This window comes from Cotesia typhae, unplaced genomic scaffold (genome assembly GCF_013202065.1).
Source record: "Cotesia typhae breed Kobodo isofemale line unplaced genomic scaffold, CoteBio_Ctyphae contig_48, whole genome shotgun sequence".
Taxonomy (NCBI): Eukaryota; Metazoa; Arthropoda; class Insecta; order Hymenoptera; family Braconidae; genus Cotesia; species Cotesia typhae.
In genome coordinates, this window is record NW_027423756.1 from 667650 (window position 1) to 688297 (window position 20648).

Genomic DNA, 20648 nt, shown 5'->3' on the forward strand with positions numbered 1-20648 from the left:
GTGTGCATTGATCAGTGTGACGCCGTTGTATGTATACTTTGTTAAATTTGAGGTTAGATCGACTTTAACAATCATTAAAATGAGTGAAAAAATTGGTAATAAAACTTGGAATTATTTAATTGGATTTGAAAGAAGCCAAATAAATAATAATAAGCTGCCTTTGTATCGTGACTTACTGAATTTGTTTATGTATAAACATCAGTCTTTAAAATTAACTATTCGAAATAGTGCTACTAGTGTTATTAACGATACTAATACTATTTGGGCTAGTTTCAAGATTCCAACTATACGTCCTTAGCACAGTCTTGCGAAGTTAGAAAAATTTTATGCCGAATATATAAAAGTGAAGACACATCATAAGAGGGAAAAAAGATCGAAAGCACAAAAACAGAATGTTGAAAAGTTTAACCAAAAACTAGATAAATTGTTCGATATTTCCAATTCCACAATGATTAAGAATTTGCCAAAAGAGCAGCAACAATGTCTGAATGAGTGTCAAAAGGGAGAAAGCAATCTTCATTCGCCCGTTACTACTTTCTTGCCGGTGGAAACTTTTCAGAATAAATCTGATACTGAACAGGAGATAGCAAATGAAGATAATGAGAATAATACAGATGAATTTGGTTAGTTTCTTCTCACATACAACTATAAATTATCAAGCTCAACAATCAATCATTTTTTAATAATCGAATACAATTTCTTATAATTTAGACTCATATTTTTTCTACTTGTAAAATTTAATTCGCATTAAAATTCTAATTTTCTTAACCTCATTTTCTGAAAATTGAATTCTATATAATTTTTCAATATTTTAAAATTTGTTTCTAGATTCATAACTTTTTTTTCTAATTATTAGTCTATCATTTTTGGTAAAATTTCTATCAAGTAAATCTGAATAAGTGAGATAAATCAAAATTTATTTAATTTAATCAAACGCGCCAAAAGAAATATAACTTCAAAAAATTTGTTTTCGATTTTTTTGCAGTCAAAAATCCCCACGCTATTAAAAAATTGAAATCACTTGTAACAGGGTAAAATTACCCTTAATCGATAAGTCACCGAATATCGATAATTATTCGACATAGCACTGGCGCGTCTCGATCTTCGGGCCTGAAGGGAGAATATGAGGGGGTGAGTTTGGGTTAAAATAGGTGAGCCGTGCAGCGGAACAGGGAGAAGTAGTGTGACCGCCAGACTGAGTGCCACGGAAATCAATAAGGACCGTTCCCGAGAGTAGTGACGAGACGAAGGAAGCCAACTACAACTAGGACTTCATCCTCAACGAGTGAGTTAGATCATCGTTTTGTTCGTCAAGGTGTCAATTATTGCTCTATGGGAAGGAAGTGGACCGCGGTTTATCCAATGCCCAGTAACTTCTCCTAATTATTTATCAATTGGATCGTTAATCGACGAAAATTTTATTCAATAAATAAATCGTGGAACATTTGCTAGTTTTTGGATTGAGTGATTTTCATGGGGGTTTATACCCGGAGATCACTCGATCGACCTTGCGGGGGAAAATTTTAATATCTAAAAGTTTTCAATCAATTAACTAACATCTAAGAAAATTTATTTAATTAATTTTTCAATAATTAACTGAGTAAAATTGATTAACGTTTGTCATTGAGAAAAATAGAAAAATTTTTATTCGTGAAATTTTCGTCAAGCGTCAGTTTTGTGTCGCATAAATTCCAATACCCAAGGTCAAGCAAGACTTGACTAGCGAATGTTCTAGCAAATAAATTTGACTATTTCGACTCGTGTCGAATTATTATAATTTATAAGACGAGTAGAACGCTAGTGATAATATTTTATATTAAGACAATTTTATTAAGAAGTTATTGTTGTAAACAAGATAGATTGGAAAATTATTTTATTAAGAATTGCTTATTCAGAATTTTATATTAGGAATTTATTATTGAAAAACAATACCGATCGGAAAGTTATTAAGAAAATTATATTAGGAATTTTTATTGAAATTATTATACTATAAAATTATTTTTAACAATCATAAATTAAGTAAATTAAGGGGATTAGGTCCGTGGAGGAATTAAATTCAAATTAATGACACTTGATAATTGTCGGCGTGGATATTAAGTCCAAGTAATCAGTTAATCGAGTCAAAAATCGTCACAGTAAAAATTTAATCAGAATTAGTTAATTAAACTTATGTTAAAAATTTTGAAGTGATTGTAAAGGTTTATATTGTTATTAAGTTAATTCAAGGGATTAAACCTCTGGTTCTATAGAGATTAGTTCAAAGTTAATTGAAGTTAATTGTTAAATTGGAATTATTGTTTTTGCCGAATACTAATGATTGAATAATTTGGAAAATTATTGTAATTAGATTAAAATCCTTTTTTTAAATTAAAATTGTAAAATCAATTAAGCGAAGTGTGGGTTATGTGTGTGAAGAATTGTATGGGTTATGCGTGATAGAGAGTGTTAATAGTGTTAAGTGCGGTAGTCCTGTGGACTTAGTTTTAAGTTAAAAGTGTGTAAAGTTAAGAAAAGCCCATCTAGTTTTTAGCAGGTGTGGGAGACCGTTCGTTCAAAAAAGCCCGTCTATTCATCGTATCGTCGTTGGAAGGTTCGTTGTAAATATCGTTTATTTCGCAGTTGTTCTCCGCTTCGTTAGATTATAAGTGTGTGAGTGAGTGCTTAAATTTGTTAAGTTTGTTAAATTTTTATTGTTAATAAATATCGATATATTGTTAATTAAGATTTTATTATTCCACAGCACCTTCCTCCACTCTCTCTACCCTAAGATAAGTTTTCTCAGCTCTGGACCCGTTCCAGGAACCGTGATTAATAATCCTGGTGGCGCCCTGATAATTTTTATTGTTGTTAGTTTTGTTTAGTTAATTAAAAAATTGATTAGGGGCTAACCTGAGCAGGTAAAACTGTTACACACTGTAACCAATAAATTTAAAATACATATCATTTTATATTATTTTTATTGGGGACAATTGACGGAAACTCAATTCAAAGAATATATTTGCTTCTGAATAACAGAAGCTGAATATAAAATTTGAAAAATGTTTTAATCGATTGGGTTTATTTATTTAATTCTGAAAAAATTGTTTTAGGCATGAAATTATCGCAACATTCGATGCCAGCAAGTTTTTGTAGTCTATCATCAAATTCCAGTGGGTTGAAACGAACATATTCTCATTTTGAGAATGAACTCCCTGTACCTCGTAAAAAGAAAAAAATCAATATTTTAACTCCAGTATCAACTTGTATCAGCTTTAGATCGCACTGGAACTAGTGATAGAGATGCAATGTTTATCATTGCAGCTGTTATCTCATAGAAAATATCGTGTAGTTTTTAAAACTCTCCTTCAATTTCTCATACGACCATTATTCCCAGAGTTATTAATTATCAAAGTTAAAAAGAACTTCTTTGCTTTGATTGACGATAACTCCGCGGCAAATCATCGCACAGGCTTTCTAATTCTGTCAAATAAAAGGACATTAAATTTTTTGCAAGCGTTTTTGAGTAAAAGAATGAGAAAACATTTTTGAAGCCCGTAGACCTTTTTTTAGACAAGAAAAAATTTGGAAAATTTTTTTTTTATAGTTTCCTTAGGATTTCTTCAGACTTAAACGTGATAAAAAATTGTCATGATCGTATCTGAAAACTAGACACTTAGAGCAACTATTTGCTTGTTTTCTGTTTTTGCTCTGCGATCATTTTATTCAGAGTTACAGCTCGTTGAAAAATACCCAAAAATTTAGAATTTTTTTATGTCCCATAATTTTTGTGACTAGTGTATATTTTTATCAACCATTTCAATCAAAACCAATAATGTTTTTTTTTAAGGTGACACCAAAGGTGCTTGTCCTTTACTAGAGAAAAAAATTGGTCGTAATTTATTATACCTTGCTTGTCGTCATCATACGTCAGAGTTGATGTTACGAAATGTAGCAGAGGTTGCTTGGCCAGCCACAAATGGTCCAAATGTACCTATTTTCAAACGATTTAGAGACAATTGGGATAACATTGATAAAGTAGTATATGAAATCGGTTCCAATGATGAACATATTATCGACATTTTGAACGACAAAAAAAAGACATTCTCGATTTTATTGACAATCAATTAAAGGTATGAATTAATTCAATTTTATATTAATAATTGTGTATTTAAATGATGAACTAGTTTTTGACACATTTTTGTGTGTATTAAGGACTTATAAGTTTTTAATTGATAAATTTCAAATATCTTTTTGCTCGAATATTTTACAAAGTGTATTTTTTCATTAACTTTATTTACAAATTTAACTAATTACATTATCATTCACTATCAAAGAAACCCATTGGTTGCTGATAATGATTACAGTTTTCTCACTTTTTTATTTTTCTTTCTTTTCATATTTTTCAATAAGAATCATCATCCAAGAGACGACTATAAAGAATTACTGGAACTAAGCAGTATCTTTTTAGGTGGTGGAGGTGATAAAGTTCAATTTAAAGCCCCTGACGCTTGTCACTATGCAAGATGGCTTTCAAAAGCTCTTTATTGTTTCATGATATATTTATTTCGTAAGCAGTTTAAAGTACCAGCGAAAGAAACAGATGCTTTGCGAAAAATTTGTGTTTTTGTTGTATTATTTTACGTGAAAATATGGTTTACTGCTCCATATGCGATAAAAGCCCCAAACTCAGACTTACAATTAGTAAAAGATCTTATCGAACATCGAAAAATTCATCCGGAAATCGCTAATGCAGCTCTTGAAAAATTATCTAAACATCTATGGTATTTGCATGAACAACTTGCTTGCTTGGCGCTGTTTGATAATACAGTATTACCAGAAGAAAAATTGAAAATTGCGAAAAAAATTAATGGTACTCCAGCTGTAAAGCAATCGAATAAGCATTACTCAGAGCCTTACAAAACAATTACTTCACTCAGTGAAAAAAACATCAGTGATTTTGTGACACCAAATTCAGTTTTCATCTTTAAACAGTTTAACCTTTCATATGAATTTTTAAGTTCTGAATTTCATACATGGGAATCAAATTTTGAGTATCAAAAATGTTCTGAAACATTCAAAAAGTTAAAAGTTGTAAATGATACTGCTGAGCGAGGAGTAGCTCTGACTCAAAGATTCAATGAAGCTTTCACCCGCAATGAAGATGAACGACAAAAAGTTTTTCAAACAGTACAGCATCACCGTTCGCAACATAAACTGTGTACTAAATCAACTTACAGCATAAAGAAAATGGTGTAAAATATTTAATTTATCGTATTTGATCATACATGTAGTTGAGTTCAAAGTTACATAGACCTGATATCTTAGTAATTTATTTACAAATAAAAAAACTTCAGAAAAATACAATTAAAAATTTTTTTCGTTGAATTTGCAACTTAATTAATAAGTAATTACTAATTATAATTATGATACGAATAAAAAAATCAAAATTTTTTAAGATTTGATTCAACATTTTGTGGAAATTCAATGCTACGTAAACTTCAATGACTAATATCTCAGAAAATATCGATCTTATTGATTTGGTGGTAAGGACCTTTTTTGTAGAGAATTGAATTTCCTACAAAATTATCATTTACATTTTTTCTGTATGTCTTGTTGTTTATGAGATAATGAGTGAAAAAACAAGAATTCTAAGAAAAATTCGGTTTGGCGGTCCGTACTACCCCACCAATATGAGTTACGACTTCGCGACAATGGACACTTTGGTAGAGCATTCAATTCTGAAAAAAACCCGTCCATGGTCAAAGCGATGCTATGAAATGCCACTGAGCTATAGAAATTAAAAAAAAAAATGAAAGTTCTCGTATATTTCAAATGGGAAATCTTCACACGCTGTGTAGGAGTACTTAATATTAATATTAAGGGCTCAAACTTTCAGGGAATTTTTTTGGGTGTATTTCCAACAAAATTTCGGGATGGGAGCGAAAAAAAAATAGTCGCAAAAAAAAAGCACCCTAATATATATATATATATTAGGGTGTGCAAAATGTAACTTCCTTGATGGACCTTATGAAATTGGAATTTTCAGTTCCGCTTTTGAAATCAGCTGTGTTTAGGCCTTTCCTAAGATATTTTGGGGTAAGACCATAAATTTAATTTTCATAGAATTTTTTAACTGGAGCTTAGTTAGGGCACTTCCGCTGAAAATTCAAATTTTCGCCGGAATTGCCCAATTAAACCTCCTGGAAGGGTAGTATTTCCTGACTCAAATTATTGGAATTGAATTTTAATTACATGACTTGAAAACTTGATATTATTATGGTTATTGATAAACAATTATAATTTAATTTTAGTTTATAAAGAAAAAATTGTATGTTATTTCGATTTCTATTCATAAAACGCAATTTTTTTTTTTTTAACAAATTATTTGTTTGTTTATTTCATTGGATTCTTTTACTAAAGATAATTTAAAACTTAGTACTTAAAGGAAAATGTGATATATTATTAAAATGTATTACTTAAATACCTAATTAAAATATTACAATGTTTAAAACATTGTAATTTTCTTGTGACTAAAATTTGTTTAAAGATTATTGATATTCAGCGTAGTTTTAAACTAATAAACGTTAATTATTAATATTATTTACTAAAGAAACTAACTGATGGGTAAGGTTGTAAAAATAAACATCACTAATCTGTTGAAAATATGTTCAATAAATTAATTGCATGATTAAAAAATTTTGTGATTGTTATTTTTTAACCCAAAATGATTATTTTTTATTCCGAAGAATAAAAAACTCTTGTAAAATATACTATAATTATAACTTCAAATAAGTTCTAGTTTAAAATTTCGCGCCTGCGCAAGTTAGAAATTTCGCTCTTTGCGCTTGTGCAATAGCGTGAAATTTTCTATCATCACAAGATTAGCGACTGTCTTTCGAAAGACAACCGGTCGAAGGGTTAACATTGTTACAACAGTTGAAGAATGAAAAAAAGAGACTGATCATCTAAATAAATAACTTATTAAATAGTTGAATCGATTGACTAATAATAAGTGACATATTTAAATCTATGAATACTTATTTAAATGTTTAATTCTAGCCAAGCTTCTTTTATTGTCTAAAAATGATCCTTATCATCATCAAACTAATGATAAACATGGAAACGCAACGTTAGCTAACACTATCACAACAGATTCTGATAAAGATAGTGAATATAATCCAACTTCTGCAAGATTCTGTCTTACTAAGTTATTGAATGCCAGGAGAAACATGGTGCGTGAATATGAAAATAAATCAATATGTTTTAGTTTTCCGAACCAATTGGGATTTGAACAAGAGCATCGGAGGTACATTCAATATACAGTACAGGCGGATCCGGCATGTCTGGCAATTTTTCTCCCCGTAACAACGTCTAAGGCCTTGTGTTTAGTTACGAGAACCTCTCAAGGTACCTACTAAAATTACCAGCCTTTTGCTCACGATCAGCAGTATGAGGCGTCACACGTGCGAGTAAGGGCTATGAATAATTACTATTAATCAATATAATGCTTCAGCAATTTTTTCTTTACTTGTACTGATAACCATCGTTGGATCTTTAAATTTCAACGCTGACAAAAACTTACAATATGATTAGCTACAATAAACGCGAAGACCATATATAAACACAGTAATTATGTAAAACAATAATAAGTCTATTATTATTAGGGCGATCCTTAAGATGGGTACTTTGGAATTCACTTGCTCTCAAGATGATGAGACGCAGAAAAATAACGTCTTTGAACATAAAAAACACTAGTTCTCAGAATTTTTGATCCAAAAAAATTCAACGAACAACGTTCATCAACACAAAGCATCGCATCTCGAACGTTCGAGAACGTTGGGTTTCGGGCTCGGTCCCCAGGCTTCGATACTCGGACCACTATAATGACGGCTACTGCGCTTGCGCAGAACGTCAGGCGCGAGAATCACTGGGCAACGTGTACCGGTGTGCAGCAGTTGCTCTGGGGTTTTCGTACAAGAACGACTTTCTCATGCATTTACGAATAATCGCCAACATTTCACTGTGCATTTAACGAATAACGATTCTCAACCTAACTTGAACATCATCAAACTTGATGAATACGCTAATCAGGCACTTGCATGAGGTTTCTGCACTACGTCACGGTAACAGCGGTCTTCAAAACAGCGTTTGTCAATTTTTTTTCATAGCGTCTCTCGGCCATAATTTCTTTTCATAAGATTAATTTCTAATTCATTGATACATAAAAATACGATCGGCGATTTAGCTTATCCTCATTGTGTTCTCTCCTTAAGACACAATTGTATTATTCACACATATACACACATTCTCATGTACACATCCTCGTTGTATTTTTTGAGGAAGTTTTTCCTCAGTTTCAGCTAGGGTTTTCCTCCTCCAGGGAAATAAACTTCATCATTATTGTGCTCCGAACCAAGTGATTTATTTGGAATTACCTAACCTAACCTAAAAAACTACAAGTCATTGATTTTAAATGTTGAAATAAAAGAAATTACGGGAAGTAGCGTAGCTGGCTAATTTTTGACAAAACACCAGGGCTCAAATGCTCCCAAATTGATAAAAAAATTTTTCGCAAAATTTAAGCTCTGTACATTGACTTTAAGATTATTCGCGTTCCAACCTAAGTTTCTTGTGGAAATAACATGGGAAAAATTTTATTTGTTCTTTAGAATTTTATAACTTATTGACAAATGGATCCAAAGTAATAAATAGCGAAAATTTGATCAAAAATTTAACGCTCTACAGTAAAGCCAGGGGAAAAAGGTTTAGATCTGACGAGATATAATTATATCTAGTCATATCTGATCAGATCTAAACAGATATACCTATATCTGAGTTGAAAAATTCATCAGACATGATCAGATCTAGTCACATCTGATCAGATCTAAACAGATATAACTGTATCTGAGTTGATAAATACATTAGACATAATCAGATTTAGTCATATCTGATGAGATTTAAATAGATATAACTATATCTGAGTTGAAAAATTCATCAAACATGATCAGATCTAGTCATATCTGATCAGATCTAAGTAGATATAACAATATCTGGGTTGAAAAATACATCAGACTTAAAAAGATTTTATTGTATCTGGCCAGATATAACTATATTTGTTAACTATTAATAAATACTTATAAATTATTTTACTAAATATACTTTCCTTCTAAATAGATATTTATTGAATGTTGAAAAACATCTATTAGAATTTAATAAATTAAATCATTGTCTTCGAATAAATCAATTTGTTAATAGTTAATAAATCTTTCTATCAGTGTATATTGATAATTAATAATTTGCAAATTTGATAAAAAACTTTGTTCATTACGCATCGATCATGGACACGATTCACATTATTTGTAGTTATTACAAATTCTACCTACTTTTTTTGTAAGTAAGCTTCGTAGGTAAACAGGTAATAAATTAGTCTTTCGAGCATTGGGTCCCAGGTTTGGTACCCGCACATGCCGATTTTTTTTTTTAATGGAAATAATTCTATATAATTGTATAGGGCCATTTTTCGTATATAATTATGTATGAGTATATATAATTATATATAATTTTTTTTATCTGGGCAATTGAAAGACCTGATAAAAGAATTCATCACCGAAGATGAAGATAACTTCTTATTTTTTCTTGATCATTTTAAGACGATGTTTTCTGAACGATATTAGTGTTTTTCTTGCAACTCGTTGACAAGTTTGTTCTCTGACGTGTATCAAGTGTTAATAAGCGAATTGTCATTAAGTAAAAATAATTTTAAGTTTATTCATTGATTAACAATTATTAAAATGCCAAAATATTTGCAGTTATACTTCTTTTGGGGCGATGGAGAAAAATGATGAGAATGAATTTTTACGATGCGCGCATACACCGACACCTAATGTCTACACCGTAAAATTAATTCTAGATGGCATGAAAATCGATAACTATGTTCGAGTTGTATATTCTAGTATTTTTATATGTAGAACACGTATTTTATTACAGAACAATTAAACAGTGTGAATAAATAAATATTATTTTGGTCTTTTAAGTAAATCAATTTCATATACGACAGTGATAGTATTTACTAATAATTTGTTATTTATGAGTATATCTATATACATTGAATATTAGTGATAAAACTGATTTGACTAAACTGTTTTGAGTGCATTTATAGATTTGAGGTTTATTGTCGGTATTTATAATTATGTAACATCGTTAATTAAAAATTATTACATTATTATCTAAAAAATATATTTTTTTGTTTTGTTTTATTTCTGGTATATTTACAAATTTTATGGATAAACAAAAAAAATTAATTAATTTTTTATACTTGTTTATATAAAACTTAAATACTGAGTGTTTATAATATCTTTGATCTTAACTATTCCTTAAAATTTGATTTATTGATATTTCAATTTTTTTTTATATTCTTATTATAACAAACAAATTTTATTAAATAATTCTAAAAATAACGAGCACCTAGCTTAACATGAAATATTTATATAAACATATATTTTCAATTTATTAAGGTAGTAGTTGAAATAATCGAAAATAAATTCTGATAAATAAACTTAAATAGAACAATATAAATAATTCTCTATACTAATTCGTATCTATCTACCTATGATCATTTGTAGATTTCTCCGGAACTAATAATACTACATAATTAAATTTCAATTTCTATATTAGTTTCTGATATGTCTGAAGATATTACTCGAAGAAATGCAAAAAACTGTAAAAAATATTATTCACGTAAAAAATCTGCAAATTAGAGGGTAGTGAAAAAAAAACTAACTCTGAAAATTGTCGACAGTATAAACAAGGAAAAAAATTGCTTGTACAACAACTATAATCTAAGAACGAAGTTATTCATACTCCATCAACATTAAGTTTGCAAATGACGTTTGAACCTCAACTTATCACCACAGGTCAAAATTTAAATAATTGGACTATCACAGTTGTAATTATGAATAATGAGATTATATAGTATTATTTAATTAACATTGATTATTGATTGTATATTTTTACTGTGTTGTCATATTTTTACGTTAATAAAACCTTTTTTATTCAAATAAAAACTTTTTGATTAATTTCAATATTTATCCTTAATCACTACTGCATTTTAGTTATTTTTTTTCTATACGCCAAAGAAGTATAACTTCTACCCCGTGTACATAAGTACACACTCTCTTTTTTTGATCGTTGCTGTAATCTAATGAATCGTGATAATCATAATAAGACAAAATCTTTACGAAGTCTGCCTGAGTATTTGGCTATTCATTTCCATCTATCAACTGATGACCGTGTATGCAGTCCATGTCATAAGGAATTACTGAAGCAATATGCAGATAATTTCACTGAAGATACTGATGATGATTCTAATGAAAGTTTGGAACCTGATGAAATTATTCACGTTGACAAATCGCTAGATACTTTTGCTTCAAGTATACATCTTCAATATTTCATTTGCTGGAGTTCATAACTTGTTTGTTTTTCTAGCTCCATCATCTAGTAGCCAGGAATTACTTATTTAACAGAGTAGTTCTTCATTGTCTGAGATGATTCTCAGCATTACTCTTTCGACCATTAACAAAGCGTTAGTACTATTAAATCAATCTCCTGTTGTTGCAAAAAGAAGAATCTATAAAACGTATTTGGATGACAAAATTACTTGTGTCGCTCAAAATTTGCGAAAAGCTTTAGGAGTAAGAAATCGTATGAAAACCGAATTCAGTGATATGGATGCTACTGAAATGATGAACAGTTTGAACGAAAAATCTAACGTTAATAATACGAGTAGATCCATACACGTCTAAACATTGACTACTACCATTGAGTTGGAGCGTTCATAAAGTTATGGAAGTCATGGGTGAAAGTGAGCATATGATGCGAGTAGCAAAAAACCTAGTTGCTGCCGATGAAATTTTGTCAGTATCTACAAAAAAAAACTGGTAAGTGACAAAACCACAAGTCAGTAGGGTTTTGAATAATTAACAAGTAAATTCTTCGAAGTATTCAAATTTTTAGGACGTGAATTATCTTCTGCAGTAGTTTCAATAGTGACAAATTTTTAAAATGACGATGAAATTTTACTATGAATTTTACTATGAAACGATAATGGTACTAAAGTTCAGTGTCAAAAACGTCTAGTGCTTTGTAATTTGAAAGAGTTGTACAAAACCTTCAAGTCAAGATATCCAGAAATCAAAATTGGATTTTCATGTTTTGCATATCTACGTCCGATGTATTGTATTTTAGCTGACGGTTGTGGCGCTTATACACTTTGTATTTGCTCCATCCATCAAAATATAGAACTGATGATCTTAGGTAAGTTAAGAAGTAGAGAAAAAAATTGCTGCCACTGATTTCAATTCTTCGTTTATTACGAATCAGTACTTAAAACGTTTGTAATTAATTTAATCGACTTTATATTTTTACTCGCATCTGTATCACTTTCTTACATTTCCAACAGGCAGCAACTTTTAACGTTTAACTGAAGGCACGGATTTATCATTAGAATCCTACAATAATTGTTTGAGTTCCATTGTATGTCAAGAACCATCAGCTAAGTGTTTTCTTAACAATTGTTCTCAATGTTCAGGCGTCAAAAAAGTGGGAGAACATCTGTTAACTTTGATGGAAGATAATGAAATTGATGAAATCAATTATAAACAATGGGTCTATACTCAACGAGTAACTAATGATACGTCAATCATGAACATAAATGATTTTGTTGAGTTCCGTTTTTAACAAGGGCAGCGTTTGGGCGTTTCCTAAGATATGTTGAAATGAGACGATAAATTTGATTTTCATAGAATTTTTCAACAGAAGCTTAGTTTGGGCACTTCCACTGAAAATTCAAAATTTGATCGAAAGTGCCCAATTGAATTTCCTGTTAATAATTCTATGAAAATCAATTAAATCCTTTCGCCCCGAAATATCTCATAAAATGCCTAAACACAGCTGCTGTTAAAAGCGGAACTCAAAATTTTAGTTTTAAAAGGTTTCTCACGGAAATTACATTTTGGCACTTGAAGCACTTGAAGCTCAGAAGTCTGATATAAGTTTGATGAAAGACTATTTTTGGAACTTTGGAACTGCAATAACTTTTGACTGAATGAACTGGGTTTCACGCAGTTGGCAGCATTCGACGCAAATTTTCAAGTCTCATGAAATATGTCTAAGTTTTAATTTAGCAACCAAGAAATTTTCCGAGTATTTCCGAAAAAATACTTTTTTTAGTTTTCTTTCGTTCACGATATCTCTCGAATGAATCGACCTATTTTGACTAAATTAGCAGCGATTGAAGTAGTTTCTCATGATTAAGAGTTAACTAGTTTATAAAGTTGATTGATCGAGCTGTTTAATAGTTATTCCCAAAAAACCACTTATAAAAAAATTTTTAACTCCCCGCTAAGAAAATCGAAGATTTTAAAAAATCAGGAAGTTATTGTTTTCACCCTGGTTTGCAAAAATCAAGTTTTCATCAGATTTCAACGTTTAAGGGTCACAGGATGCTTCCTTGACTATCCCCGCGAGGTTGTCACGGTGTGTGTGTGTGTGTGTGTGTGTGTGTGTGTGTGTGTGTGTGTGTGTGTGTGTGTGTGTGTGTGTGTGTGTGTGTGTGTGTGTGATCGAATTAATCTTAAAAATTCTTCATGAGGCTTAAAAACTGCGTCGAATGCCGCTCACCGCGTAGAAATCGGCTCATTTTTAAAAGTTATATCGGTTTGAAAAATTAGTGTTTTAAAAAATGTCTATTAGACTTTTGAGCTCAAAGAGCTCAGAATCATTCGAAAGCTATTTCCTTGATTTCGGAGAGCTCAAAATAGCACAAAAATTGTATTTTTGTGCTAGACGTTCTCAATAACGTCATAAGTGCAATTTCAAGCTTTTAGGTATGGAATTAGCGGGAAGTTGCAGGGACGGCCTTCAAGGTCAACCGGTTTCCTAATTTTTTTTTCTAATTACTTTTGTATGCATGCATCTGTCTATAAGTACATATGTAAATTTCCCACAACTTTTGACCAGCTTGACCGATTTGAACAGGATTGGTGGCAATCAAAGAGCTTCTATACTCCTAGATATTTCATACTATTCGAGGTGATTCGGGATGGTGGTCTTTGAGCAATATTGAATATGAAATTAAAATAAAATGTTTTGTTTTAAACAACTTTTGTCATCTGAATCGATTCCAAAAACTACTCAGCTCGTACCCTCAAAAAACTGCAATGATCGCAGTCAACGTGATCAAACCCACACGGCGGAAAAAACATAAGGATTTTGCCTATTTTTGCATAGAAAATTTCTATATTGACATAAGAATTTTTCCAATGATAACATGGGAATTTATTCTTTATTGACATGATAGAAATATCGATGTATTAATATTCATAAAAAGGAAATTTTTTTCGAATGTTGCTTTACATTTGAATAAAATTTGAAATCCAGCAGATTATGGTGTGTTTAAATGCATATGGGGTATTCCACGCCAAATCGACCACTTTTGACCCTGATCCCTTTTGATTCGGCTGAAAGTAGTTTCTCTTTTTGTATCCTATCAAAAACGTCTTTCGTGATTTTTTCAAATTTTTTCACCTTACCAAAAAAAAGTTGTGAATTTTTCAACAAAACCGCTCGTTTATTTTTAAGTTGTTATAACTTTTTCAAAAATCGACTTATCGGGACACTGTATTTTAAAATTTTTTTCTTTATTAAATGTTGTTATTAAAAAAAATTTAAAAAAAATTTTCAAACCTCTTTTCATCGTTTTTTTTTAGATTTTTCGAAAAAACTCCGAATTTCTTAATGATAACCATTTTTAATTTCTTTATTTTATCTTTCATATAAATCTTTGACATTTTATACAATATCCTGAAAATTTAAGAACGGTGTTTTTTCGATTTCTATTTTTTTTCTTTGAAAAAAAAAAAAAAAATTTTTTTTAGCCTTATTCTCAATAACACCGGCCCAAATAATTTCGGGAATCCTAAACAAGAAAAAAGTATAGAATCAAAAGTTACACATTCAACTCATCGAAAAAATTAAATTTTAACATCGAAGGAAATTGAAAAACAATTGTTTTTCTATTTATTACTTTATAAATGGTGGGCAACAAAATGTTCTTAAACTTAATATTATTTCAGAAGATGGCATTTAATTATATAATAACGATGAAGATAGGTTTGAATAAATTTTTTCTATTGATTCTCAAAAAAAACATTTAAGAAAAAAAAATTTGAGTTACAAAATGTCCCGATAAGTCAATTTTTAAAATATTATATGGCATTTTAAAAATAAAAAATCGGTTTTCTTGAAAAATTCGGAACTTCGTTTTTTTTTTTGGTTGGGTGAAAAAATTCGAAAAAATGAGAGACGTTTTTGATAGGGTAGAAAAGGAGGAAATACTTTCAGCCGAATCAAAAGGGGTCAGGGTTAAAAATGGCGTGTAATGCCCCGTATGCATTAAGCAACACCGTCCATAATCTGCTGGATTTTTAATTTTTTTGAAATGTAAAACAAAGTTTGAAAAAAAATTCCTCGAATGTTACAATCACAAACCGACTGTATATCACTGTTTTACTTTTGAATTATCTGATGTTATGTAAAAATTATTTAATTTATGATAATTAATTAATTTTACATTTGAAGTGATTAACAGTATTTGGTCCTAGCGTGTTAGACTAATAGACCGGGAACTTCCGAGTTCTAATTTATTGAGAATGATAGGTTTGATTGAATAAATAGTGCGTTAGGTAAATTTAATAAGTATATTATTTAACGAAAAATTGGTTAAATTATAAATTCATTACAAATAATACAAAAAGGTGAAATCTAAGATTTTCTTTCATACAATGCGGTTTCAAATTGTTAAAATTTACAAATTAATAATTTTAAATTTTACCTGGTACAATTGGTAAATCTTGTTCTTTTTCTTTTCGTTAATTTAATTCACTTCACAACTTTACTTTATTTTACAATTGGTTGTATAAAAAAAAAACAGAATTAGTCGTAATCTATTGATGATGTTAACACTAGATAGGTCAAAACACGAAGAGAGCGAACACCCAGCAGCTTCCCGGGTCCGAGATTTTTACGGGCCCTCCGTTGTCAATTGGAGGGAGAATTGAATACCCTCTCTTCGGATGTGTCGGAAAATGCTGCGGTGGCGGTTTCCCCGTATTTTGATGTACAAGTATAGATCACAAGTTATCTTATTATACTTGTATGCTTTTACCTCCTACACATTGTACAACGATACTCTTACTGGTACACTTATGTTAATGTATAGGCGCATCTATACATACACAAATGCACACGGAGATCTTAATGTTACTTGTTGTTTAACATATGAAAATTTTTGAATATTAACATTTCTTAAATTAATTTAATATTTAAACAATTTCTTTGAACGATTTTATCAATAATCGGAAGATTTCTTTTTTTGTGATCGATAAAAATTACAATAAACAATTAGTCAATTCCTTTTAATAATTAATTTGTAACTTTTAATTTATTTGCTTTTAGTTTTTAACATTTACTAATTGTTCAATTTGAAATTCTTATTTTTTATTTTTACCTTAAATTATTTATTATTCTCAAGACATTATCTAACTAAATTTATTGTAAAAGATTTTTGTTTAAGAAATTTTGTTTATTATCATAAAATTATTATTTCTTTTGACTCATACTATATTATCTTCTATGCCTAATATTTGGACAGTAATGAGAGTATAATGATAAAAATTTCCCAGTCTGAGTTCGAGTGCCGCAATGTATTTAAGAAATACCTTTGAACTCTCTGGATATTTTTTTCTAATGTTTAAACTCCATTTATTTGTTTGTTCCGGTTTTGTAATCTTAAATGCATTGAGGTCTCAGACTGAGCATCTAAATAAGGGACATGAACTCTAGTTATTTTCTTATCTGGTCTACGAACAACGAAAAATTATGACGGTCTTCAATATTATATAGAAAAGATAAACGTTATAAAAAAATATGTTTTACATAACACTGAAATTTTTCCAATGAAAAAAGTGTAATGTAAATTTATGATTATTAAATTAAGTTACATAAATTTTAGTGATAAAATTCCTATGTTAACATTTGAAATATTCCTGTGTTAACATAGGGATTTTTCCTATGCAAAAATAGGTAAATCCCTATTTTTATTTGCCGTGCACTTAATTTGTTCGTAAAATATCGTGAACGAAAAATTTGGACAAAATTATTCCTCTTACATAACTCCGACATCTTCTCCTTAATTATTTTTGATTCAAGTAGTTGCTTTTCAGAACTTAAGAAACTACGTCGATCTTCACCAAGAATCGAAATCGGTTGATTAGTTCGATAGATATCGTTGAAAAAAAATTTGGGAAAAAGTGTTTTTTTTATATAACCCCCACTTTTATTTTTCGGATCATTTTTGATGTAATGATATAATCATACGAGCTAAAAAAAAAAACCACGTCAATATTATCCAAGAACGTCGTAATCGGTTGACTGGTTTGTGAATTATTATCGTTGAAATAATTTGGAGAATGTAAATTATTCAATTAGTAAATTAGCTCAAGTAAATTAGCTCAAAAGCATGGGACAGCTAACTGTGTTATTTTGAACTTGGAGAGCTCAAAAATATCACATTGCCTAGGTATGGAATTAAGGAGAAGTTCCAGGGATGACCTCCAGAGTCAACAATTTTCCTGATTTTCGGATAACAAACAACTACAATTTTTACAATTTTCACGCCCGGTCTGATCGTCCGATCTTTATATTAAATACTTCTGTTCGACTCTATTATTTTTTTTTTATTTGAAGCATGTTTTACAATTTTGATCTGGTAAGGTTTATTTTTCAATTATTAATTTAATTAAATTAGTCATTCACACTGTTTATGATCAATGGTATCAAAAATCTTTCTTTAATTTCACGGTGTTTTAAATGTTTTACGTGTACGATCTTCGAGATTTTTTCACAAGATAAAAATGCCCAAATTTGTCTTTGATTAGTGACAAATTCTCAAGATAAAAGCCGTATCGAAATTATTTTTTTATTTATCATTAAGAGAATTTTTTATTTCGTAATTGACCAAACGTTTTTTTGCTGTACAATTTCATTAAAATCTTTGATTACTCTAAATTAACTTACTCAATTTTTCTAGGCAATAAGTTATAACAGATTACTTTTTCTCGTATTCACAGTCGTCATGTTCACAATGAAATTACTAGTAGTTTTAGATCAATTTCTTAGCATTCGTCAACAGACATCACCTCATTTTACAAGGTCATTACAATAATTATCTAATAAATACTTGATGAATGTATGATAAAAACTAATTACAAATCGGCTATACGTCAACAATCGAGGTGAATCTTGCGAACTACGAGCTTATGTGATATTTCAGCGATATATTTTTTATTAATGACTAAATTAACACATAGAGATAAGAACTAAATTTCAAGTACGGGTGTATGTCTGTGTTGGTGGTTCTGGTTCTAATGAAAATATGTAATCAACAGTAACCTTACTACTTACATTGTTTTCCATGTTCTCCTGAAATACTCCACGGAAGTAACCAACAAATATAGACAACAGTAGATATATTAAATCTCTTAAATTTCAAAAAATGGGAAACTTTCAATGTGCCCACGAATGATAGTTCTGTCATTAGCGTATTTAACATAGTTAATTAAACTTCACTTAGATTTTATAAAATATGTAATTCTCAAAGGATGATTAGTGTAATAGAGTTTTTGTTGCATAGTTGACATCAAACACTGTTGCTCACTTCCTGAGAACTGATCACATTGATGAACATGTATAACTTTTTTGTTTCGGTATTGAAATAACTAATTGATAAGTGTCTGTATGCTCAACAATCAATACGTTCACAAAAATTAATGTTTCTATTTTATATAGATTTAATCGATATATATATTCTAATAAAATACATTCTTGACACTTTCAACGACTATCACTTGTATTATTTCACTCCACTTTGGAATATCCCACTACACCAGAATCAATTTCATGTTAAATGCGGTTTTCTCACACTGTTCATCATATAATGTTTATTACATTTACTTTGTTAAATTACATTTTATCTCAGTTGAATTTAAATTTAAATTGAAATAAAATATCTCGATACAAATATCTTGTGAATGACTAACACACGTAATTTATTGTATCTAGCTGAGTTAGCGTAACAACCACAAGCAGCTGCGTGCATTTATCGATCCGAGAGCTACCACCTCTCTTATTTAAATTCACTATACTTCAGAATATTAGTTGATCACAAAAGTTTTCTGAAAACTTCACCTTTCAGGCTTGCGCAATCAAATAACAAAAACTGCGATGGTGAATCGAATAGACCACAGATATTAATTATTGATTTTTCCAACTCAACTGCCTAATATAATAACATTGACTTAGAAAAAAAAATATACATTTATATTTTTTGAAGCAATTTTCAATAATTAATTTTTTTTAACATCTAGTGATTTTGTTTACTTAATTATTCATAAAGAATAAAAATAATAAGAATACATTTATATGGCGGTGCTAACGGCTGCCTTATCGAAGCACATGTCTTTGATATGAAAACCAACTTTCCACCTGTTTGGTGTTGATCGTTGCTGAGGTCTGACTTTCTGCATTACCCTTAACAATTTTCAGAACGCCGAGAAATTGTTCAACACCTAAGATAGATAATAGAACTGAGAGCCTGTTTACAGAATTTGGTCCAATCATACCTTCAATATTTTACTATCCCAATGTAAAATATGAAGGTCATCAATATCAAAATTATTTTTTAACCCTTCAGCAATACTTTTTCGGTAATGAATATGGCTTTGATGAATTATCTGATGACTCAAATTATAGTCGGCAACATTGACTCCAATACTCGCTAACGCACTAGCAATCATAAAAGTAGCATTCCTGCTACTAACGTTTGCTCTTTCTAGAGCAGCGCAAAGATCTGAAGTCATAATATCAATTTTAGAAGCCAGTCTGAAACAATCTAATTCATCTTGGAAATTTGCTACGGTACGTGAAGATAGACTTGAACTGAATAATGGAACAACCGTAGACTGAAAGGGTAAAATCTCATTAGCATTAACCGTCATCGGTTGACATATCTGAAAGATTATAATGTAAAAACTGTCGTTAATAATTACATTCGAAATCAATTATTATCAAAGTAACGATCGATGAAAAAGCTAAATGGATAGTTACCACAATTATTAATGTCTATCCCATCATCATGACTCGTTAAAGATCTTTCGAGGATGATGCTATCAATGAATCTGTAGCGGTTTGTTAATTTGTGAGACAGTAAAAATAATTTTTTCTCACTAAGTAATTTTTCTATATATTTTTTTTGGAAAAATCAAACAAGTTATTATAATTTTGCAAGAAAAATGTTTCTTGAAAAAGTAACTTTTTTTTTCGACATTTTTTTGCAACAATTTTGAAAAGTTAGAAATCTTTGTTGATTTTAATGTCACATATTAAAATTCGCAAGTGGGTATTCCGACATCATACCGTACTTTATTTACGTTAGTGATTGTATTTTTCAAGGTTTCTTTAATTGTTTTTTTTTTAGCATCAGTATGTTCGTAAAAAAATGAGACATAACCTCTCTTACGAATGGAAGCTTCTTTTCAACAAAATTTTCACTTTTA

General features: G+C 29.9%; 1 protein-coding gene across 9 annotated transcripts in view; it reads right to left on the reverse strand.

Annotated features, from left to right (window-relative positions):
• Positions 1-20318, reverse strand: part of LOC141529218 (uncharacterized) — a 330321-nt gene extending 310003 nt beyond the window's left edge. For 2 of the 9 annotated variants that reach the window (XM_074245697.1, XM_074245690.1), the window contains exons 1-2: positions 20200-20316; positions 18499-20102 (exon numbers count right to left, since the gene is read on the reverse strand). In XM_074245697.1, coding sequence (XP_074101798.1) covers positions 18499-18646 — 148 coding nt within the window. In that variant the 5' untranslated portion in view covers positions 18647-20102; positions 20200-20316. Of the gene's footprint in view, positions 1-18111; positions 18420-18498; positions 20103-20199 lie in introns of those variants that run through there. The other 7 variants (XM_074245695.1, XM_074245693.1, XM_074245691.1 and 4 more) reach the window with 6 other exon arrangements.
• Between the last annotated feature and the right edge of the window lie 330 nt (positions 20319-20648).